At 36.1% G+C, this 8,729-nt stretch overlaps 1 protein-coding gene across 2 annotated transcripts; it reads right to left on the bottom strand.

Annotated features, from left to right (window-relative positions):
• Nucleotides 1–2,392: 2,392 nt before the first annotated feature.
• On the bottom strand, nucleotides 2,393–7,438 carry rhoac (ras homolog gene family, member Ac). 2 transcript variants are annotated; one of them, XM_059540279.1, is made up of 5 exons: nucleotides 7,315–7,438; nucleotides 5,930–6,085; nucleotides 5,111–5,231; nucleotides 4,116–4,246; nucleotides 2,393–3,261 (listed from the first exon to the last, which is right to left on the bottom strand). In XM_059540279.1, the coding sequence occupies exons 2-5, from the start codon at nucleotides 6,083–6,085 to the stop codon at nucleotides 3,088–3,090; spliced, it is 582 nt and encodes a 193-aa protein (XP_059396262.1). In that variant the 5' UTR covers nucleotides 7,315–7,438; the 3' UTR covers nucleotides 2,393–3,087. The 2 variants fall into 2 exon arrangements, with proteins under 2 accessions (XP_059396262.1, XP_059396261.1); XM_059540278.1 differs by lacking the exon at nucleotides 7,315–7,438 and adding an exon at nucleotides 7,178–7,312.
• Nucleotides 7,439–8,729: the final 1,291 nt, after the last annotated feature.

Here is an 8,729-nt window from a genome sequence, read left to right as displayed (position 1 = left end):
GGGAAATATGGATTTCAAAAGACAAGATTTTTGACTTTAGAGGAAGTAACAGTACATCCGTCTAGTTGCAGATTGTAATCTACAAGATTCTGTGTAATGTTTTTTGGTCCAATAATTAATATCTCTGTCTTATCCGAATTTTATAGGAGAAAATTATTGGCCATCCAATCTTTTACATTTTTAATACACTCTGTTAGCTTAGATAATTTAGAAGTTTCATCTGGTCTTGTTGAGATATATAGCTGAGTATCATCAGCATAAAAGTGGAAGCTAATTCCGTATTTTCTAATAATATTACCAAGGAGCAACATGTATATTGAAAATAGAAGAGGACCTAGGACAGATCCTTGTGGCACTCCATATTTTACTGATGATAAATGAGATGACTCACCATTTAAAGAAACAATATGGTAGCGATCGGACAGGTAGGATCTAAACCATCTTAGCGCCTGCCCTTGAATACCTGTATAGTGTTGTAATCGATCTATGAGTATGTCATGATCTATGGTGCCGAACGCAGCACTAAGATCAAGTAAAACAAGCAATGAGATTCAGCCTTGATCTGATGCAAGAAGCAAGTCATCTGTCATTTTAACAAGTGCAGTTTTTGTGCTATGGCGGGGCCTGAAACCTGACTAAAATTCTTCACACAGATCATTTATTTTATTTTTTTGCAGGAAGGAGCACAATTGAGCATACACAACTTTTTCTAAAATTGTAACATAAATGGAAGATTTGAAATGGGCCTATAATTTGCCAGTTCACGAGGATCTAGTTGTGGTTTCTTAATTAGAGAGGTCATGGAAACCTTTCCAGTGTACGTTAAATATTAATAATAATAATAAGACATTATACATAATTTGTTAGTAAAAACAAAGTGCTACACATTTTATTGCTGCAAAGATTAGTATAATTAGCTTGTAGTACATTTGCAAATGCTTTTTATCACTTAATTAGAAGCACCAGAAATTAAATTGTGTCAACTGTTACTGAACAGACATTTAGAAGTTGATTTTAAAATGCAAAGTATTGAAAAAAAATATATAACACTGTAAACACTTGTGTATTTAAAACACTATAAGTATGTTCAATCATGTAATGAAAAGTTGTACAGACATATGTGGGCTTCATGTTCACTTGAACACTTGGGCCCAGGGGAGCCAAACTCAGTTCCTGGAGGGCCACAGCTCTGCAGTTTAGATGCAACCCTAATTAAACACACCTGATCCAGCTAATCAAGTCATTTAGGCTTCTTTGAAAACTACATGGCATGTGTGTTGTATGAATATAATCTGTGCATACTACATTCAACTTGTTGTCATCGTCATGTGACCTACCCACATCAGTTACGGCGCTCCACTGCCATTTCCAGCTCTTATCCTGTGGCCTCATGGGAAAGTAAGGTGTCCATCAGATGCACACTTCAGAATCTCGCTGGAAATAGAATTTGGATATACTACTCTGTTCACATAAGTGTATATATTTTTTTTTTTGCCTACTATATAGTATGGAAGAATGCAATTCCTTATGCAGTAGGGCTGGGCTTTGACAGATTTCACTATTCGATTCTCATTCACAAACTAGTGATTTGATGAAATTGTATTACAGATTAGATTTATAGATATCGATTATTTGGATATACATCAGGTATGGTACATGCCAGATTTTCTCAAGGAAAAGATATCTCTCAACTAATGCTTTAAAATGTACAAAAGAGTCAGTTGGTACTGCATTACTATAATATTGAAAGTTATAATTGGCTGATTTGTCAAAATTAAAAAAGTTTTTAAAATAATAAAGTTACAATTACATAATATTTTTTTATATAAACATAATGGTGGCTGTCATTAAATCTTGATAGATTTATTGAAACATAAACATTTAAGAACAGTAAAATGTATAATGAATGTTATATGGGGCATATATTTAGCAAAACGCCCTTCCCTACAGTTTATTTTTCTATCTGATGAGTTTATCGGCGATCTGTCACTGTTTTTGGTCACTTCACATTAAACTGCGCCAAAACAGCATTTATTGTTTAAATACTGCAATACAACGGACAGAATTTGAAATCTGAGAATTTGTTTCATTTTAAAAGTGCCAAAGCACAATGCTTATTGCGATATATTGGATGGGACGTTCCGTCCATTAACTGAAAACAGGCTACTCTAATTGATTCGTGAGATTTAAGAATGATAACATTCCGTAAACATGAGAATCGATTAATATCGAGATATAGATATTTTATGCTGCCATAGTGACCTTACATGGCAACAATATAGCATACTACCGTTTCACTCACTATAGCACCCTGTGCAGTATTGAGTAAGTAGCACACCTTTATGAAACACAAGCTGAAGGAATTTGAGTAAATGAAAAATTACTTTTCAAATCTGATTTTCTTTAAATTTTATTTCTAAATGCAAATGATTTAAAAAGAAAAAAAAAACTGTATGCTTTAAATAAATCAGTATCACTAAATGGTTTAGATCCCTAATGTACAGCCCAGAATCCTTTGAGACATCAGCGATTTAAAAAAAAAAAAGAAGGAAAAAGCGTGAAGTGGAAGGTTATACACAATACAGCCCACTTCAATGTTCAGTGTGTGCTTTAGTTGAACAAAAAATATTCAAACAGAATAAAGCCGGGCAGATACACACATATACAAAGAAGAGATGGCAACCTGGAGACGGACATGCGCTCATTTGACACAAACATTCATATTCTTACATATACAAACATACATACAGTCTGTCCAATGCACAAAACAGTTGCTGAAGACGGGATGCTTATTAAAAGAACCTTTTTTGGGGGACTAAAGAGTTGGGGGGGGGGGGGGGGGGGGGTTGTAACATTATTTATCCTAGGTATAGAGTCAGTTAAGAAATCAAATTTTTTGCTTGATGTGACCATAAAACTCTTAATCCCAAACTTTGTGATGACAGGAAATGATGTCATCTTGTTCCTGAAGTCTTTCCGCTGGTCTCTTGTGGTTTGTCTGACATGATGTCACAGTATCAGTCATCCCTCCCTCCCTGCTCTGAAGTCTCCTGGGCTGTTAACTGACATCCTCTCTTCTACAGGTTTCTATAACAGCAGGCAGCCCGTCTTTTTGCCCCGTTTCCTGGCCTGCAGCGCCGCCCTGGTGGCCATCTCAAACACCTCTCTCACACCGTCTTTGGTCTTGGCTGAGCATTCTAGATAACCAAAGGCGTTGATTCGGTTGGCCATGTCTCGCCCCTCCTCTGGCTTCACAGGCTCCTGAGTGAACAAATATATCAATTATATTACAAATGTGTCTAAGTGTCTACCCAATATCAACGGGATACTTCACCTAAAATAAGAACATTTTCATTTCATTCATTCATTCACATTGATTGATTACAGTGTTTTTTTAATCTTCCATTAAAAAGACAAAATACATGTAAGGCAGAATATCCTAGCTTAATGCACCAAAAAACACCAGATATAAAACATCATAAAATTAGTCCATACAACTTGTGTTGAGTAACTGATCGTACATTAAATTCACAAATCTACTGGAGTTTGGCATTGTAAATTACCATCCACTTTTGTTGTACGGAAAAGAGCAGCTCAATTCATTCAAGATGTAGATGAGTATGTTTGATCATCAGAACAGATTTGGAGAAATGCATCATTGCATCAGTGTCTCATCAATGGATGCTCTGCAGTGAATGGGTGCCGTCAGAATGAGAGTCCAAACACCTGATTGAAACATCACCAAAATCCACAAGTAATCCACATCACTCCAATCCATCAGTTAATGACTTGTGAAGTGAAAAGTGATGTTTTTAACTCCAAACCATTGCTTCCGGTTAAAATATTTCTCCATTGAAAGCAAATTCATGCATAGACTTGTGGATTTTTGTGATGTTTTTATCAGCTGTTTTGACTCATTCTGACGGCACCCATTCACTGCAGAGGATCCATTGAAGAGGCAGTGACGCAATGCTACATTTCCCCAAATCTGATGAAGAAACAAACTCATCCACAGCTTGGATGGAATGAGGGCGAGTACATTTTCAGCAAATTTAAGCTTTTCGGTAAACTATTCATTTAAGAATAATACATTTTACAAAGTAAAAAGGCCCTGCCTGTTTCATTTTGGCAAGTTCCCTTCGTGTGTGTTCATCATTTCGGAGATCCTTTTTGTTACCAACGAGGATGATGGGAACATTCGGACAGAAATGCTTCACCTCTGGTGTCCACTTTTCTGGAATGTTCTCTGGAATGGATCAAAGGAGAGAGAGAGCAATAATTGCATTAACCACATTACACAACATTAATAAACCTTATTTTAAAATCATGACAAGCATTTAATGGCTTCAAGGAGTAAAGCAATTTATATTGTTTAAACAGAGTTTTTTATTTATTTATTTATTTTTTCAGAAAGTTCATAAAAACTGAAACTGAAAACTGACACCTCAATCTTTGCCCATTACCTCATGTTTGTATTATTCAATGCACATGTCTGTTTACGTTTTGATGTAAAGGCCAGATAAAAACCGGATCATTCTAGAAAATGCAGTTCTCTCACATAGCTGATTTTTGACTTATGAGCATTTGACTGTACAGACCAACATACTCAATGTGTTCATCACATACCCTGATTATTAAAATAGAGCTGAAAAAAAAGAACTCAATTAATAAAAAAAGAATTGCTAACTCATGCTAAATGTTTAATTGTATGCAATCTTTGATAGCAAAGGCAAAACTCCAGTTCTGCTTCATTAACTATGTCACTTTGATGTGAAAGCCTTGTGTTTAAACACACGTAAGGTCGAGAGCAAATGGAGTTACTGGCAGAGCATTCTTCTGTATTGTGACATAAAACTGGTTAATGAATGTAAGCTGTAAGAAGTTATTTCACCGAGAAATTGAGTTATGCTATTTTGATTAAAAATTAGGAGGTCATACATTAAAAAAAGAGAAATGTGCATGGATGAATCATTCACAATAAGTTCAATCCATTCAGAAAATACATAAGGTTTGTTTTCATCTCATGCCGATTTGAATCTTTCTTCAACATTAAGAACTCAAGTGTGATGATTGGGCTGGTAACATCTAATTGTTTATGGGGACGTCTTACCCAAGCTATCGGGACTGTCAACAGAAAAGCACATCAGAATGACATCTGTGTCGGGGTACGAGAGCGGTCTTAACCGATCATAGTCCTCCTGTCCAGCCGTGTCCCACAAGGCAAGCTCCACCTGTAAGAAGAGAGATATCAGTCCATGTGCCAAACTAAACAACATTCCTCTCTTACACAACTGTGTGCATTTACATAGTAAGAACTTTAGTCACAAGTTTGGGTCTCTTCTGTCTGTTTTGACTATCAACATTATGTTCCTAAAGTATTCCAGCTGTTTTACTGTACGAAACAGTTCGTTTTGCTGCTTGATATGACAAACTTGTGTCTCTTACCACAGTATGTTAATGTACTGTTTTAATTCTAAACACACTGGGTTGTATCTGTTATTCTTCCCTACCGTGGCTAATGAAGCGGAAGTCTCACACACTCCTAGAAAACAGCTTACTTCCGCTTTGAAAAATAAAGTGGTCACTAATCCTGTCTAAATCTACACAGATTTGGTGCAGGTGTAACTTATACCAATGTAACCACATCTACGCAATACGGCAGGAATACATCTGGAATATTCTTCCTGGTGATGTATTTTGGTATACAAGTTCCTAAAGGTCAATGCCATCCGGGATTTAAACTTTAGTAGCAGAAACAGCATTACAGTTGGGAAGTTCAATTAACTCATTCGAAGATTTGTTTATCGTCACTCAAAGCACAGTCCCACTATTCACAGACTAAAACATTTTTGTGTAAAAGACACGTTCACATTTAAGTACGTATTGCTGTTGATGATAATGCATTCTCCCAGAAAACATGCTTTCATACCTGTTTTCCATCGACCTCGATGTCTGCAACATAGTTCTCAAAGACTGTAGGCACGTAGACTTCAGGAAACTGATCTTTACTGAAAACAATGAGCAAACAGGTCTTTCCACAGGCTCCATCGCCCACTATGACCAGCTTCTTACGAATGGCAGCCATCTGAGAGGAGAGAGAAGAGGCAAACTATAAGCAAAAACCGATTTACAGATCTGAAACATTTTCAGAAAGAGAAAAAGAGTGAAGAGCAACTGTAAAGTGTAAAGTTTACATGATAGATAGATAGATAGATAGATAGATAGATAGATAGATAGATAGATAGATAGATATGGAAGTCAGACGTGCTCTGGGACTCATTTCTATAGTCAACTTGAACCGGAAACACAGCTGCGGAAGTATCATTTGACCGGAAGTTACACTGAATCTGGATCGTTATGTTAAAAAAAAAAGAAAAAAACAATATTACCCAATATCTTTCCACAATATTGAGCTAACGACCAAAGGCCAGAAGTACAAAACACCGCATTAACGATTATCTAGATGTATTAATGCGTGTAAAGCTCGAGATATGGATGATAATAAAGCGAAGTGTCGCAAGGCCTGTTACCGCGCCCACCATCAAAACATTCACACAAATAAGACTTATAATACACCGCGAAACATTAACAACCACCCAAATACATATGCTGACATGGAAAATAACATTAAAAAAATAACAAAAAATAAACAGGATGCCTATTAAGTGATAAATGTGAAGTGAAGGGATGTTAGCCGCTAGCCGACAATTCGCAGAGAGAAACGGGTTTACATGAAATAAGTTAAATAGAAAAAAGGCCGAGAGCACATTACATAATGGTACGAAATCTGTACCTGTCTGTCGGGAACAAAGTGTACAACATTATTTCATCAACATTTATCTCACTGTAAGCCAATCCTTTAGAAACACGCTGTAATGTAACGCGAAGTGGCACAATCTTTGCGATAAACAAAGATCAAACCGAGGTCAAACTGAAATCATGCTTGCTTTAATCTAACGTTACTGAAACATTTATTAACATATGTCATGGATTTCATTAATCGCTTCAAATGGTCTCGATATTCAGCTGATGTAAAAATAAAACTCTGGTGAAAAAAACACAGAGAGCTTTATATTAATATTAATCACGATCATCAGAGCAATTTTAACTATTTTGTTCAAACTAGTTGTCATGAATCATCAGAATTTATACAACTCTTGTGAAAATCTGTATTTACGGTCACAGTGAGCTTCAGGCCGCTGAATAGAGAGGAAATACATAAAAACCGTGGAAAATCTCTCCGTTTCCTCACCAACCGATCGTCGCTTCGCGTTAACTTGATACATTTACACAAAAACATTTAAAAACATTTACCGTTTCTTCCTGTTGTGCTCCGGGGAAGTATCGGCTTTCCTGTCTTTTCCTGGCAGGGTTTAAAGTCCGCCCATCTTCAGTGCTGCCACGAGACAACACCCGCCCTACAGTACACCCGACTGACTCCAACACACACCTTGATCAGGGTGGACTCACTAAATGTACCTTGGGATACATTTATTATTATCCCAATAATGGATATTTGTTGAATTATGCAAAAGTATTAAAATATATTTTATTTATGTGTAAACATTCTTTAGCCCAGAGAAGTCAAAGGAGTCAGTTTATTTATTCCCCAAATGATTATAATGTCATTTCCACCATAGAATAAATGGTGATTTCAGATGTATAATAGAATTATTCAAGTCGGTTCTGAAATATATAAATAAAATAGTTTATTTTTTAGTCTTCTTTAAGATAAGCACCAGACCTGTCGAGAAACACACATGGCTAAATCACACACACACAAACACACACACACACACACACACACACACACACACACACACACACACACACACACACACACACACACACAAAATGTTTTTATATTATTTCAATAATCACTCTAGTTTAACAACACTACTAAAAAGTACTAGACAGAAACGCATAACCAAATTACAGCAGTCATGTGTCTTACACATTCCTCACAGTTAGGTTAAAGCAGCAGTGTTATCTTGTTAAACTCTAGTTTCCCCTGCTGACAGAATTTGAACAGTCTATACCACGGTTTTGTCTAATTTGCCAAATCGTGTCTCTCTGAAGCATTGTTTTTGGAGGTATGTGAAGGTGCCCTTTACTGAGTGATGGTCTTCTGGTGATATGATTCTCATTATGAACACATGCGCTTGTACTGTCAGATTTGAAAAGACATAATTGTTCTTTCTTTGGGTGTGTAGGACCATCATTTGGAAATCTAGGAAGCATCCACTTCCAGGAAGTTCAAAGGTAAATCCAGGCCTCATAGATTGTATTAATAACATATGATTATTTTTCAAGTGATCAGCAACAGATTCTTTTTATTTTCTTTTATTTGACCACAATAAAAAAATGACAATAAACAATATATATATAAACACAATCACAACATACACAGCTCTCACTTACAAAAAGAAATTCCTTCATATAAAAACTATAAATATATAACAGTATCAGTCTATACAATCTATACAGTATCACCTGCCCAGTCTGAGCACATGATTTCACATTTGCATTAGCTGATATAATCATGACACTTAAATATTCATTCACACCATGCATTTAAAGCAGAATTAATCATCAATCTCTTCCTAAAGTCATTAAAATTGAATGATCGTACATTTGAAACAACCAAAGCACCCTTCCTTTTAATTCACAGTGTTAAAGCAAGCAGTCTGACACAAAGTGCACTCATCCGCTTCATTTTTTGATGTCCT

The sequence above is a fragment of the Carassius carassius genome, chromosome 46, assembly GCF_963082965.1.
Source record: "Carassius carassius chromosome 46, fCarCar2.1, whole genome shotgun sequence".
Lineage (NCBI taxonomy): Eukaryota > Metazoa > Chordata > Actinopteri > Cypriniformes > Cyprinidae > Carassius > Carassius carassius.
Note: the sequence above shows the minus strand (reverse complement) of the source record. Positions and strands in the feature narration are given on the sequence as shown.

Excerpts from the sequence above, each read along its gene's own strand:
- rhoac (XM_059540278.1), bottom strand. The coding sequence starts at position 7,300 with ATGTTTTTGTGTAAATGTATCAAGTTAACGCGAAGCGACGATCGGTTG. Across the intron at positions 4,247-5,110 it reads TGACAGTCCCGATAGCTTGG|AGAACATTCCAGAAAAGTGG; the intron begins GTAAGACGTCCC and ends GATCCATTCCAG. Across the intron at positions 3,262-4,115 it reads AACTTGCCAAAATGAAACAG|GAGCCTGTGAAGCCAGAGGA; the intron begins GCAGGGCCTTTT and ends TTGTTCACTCAG.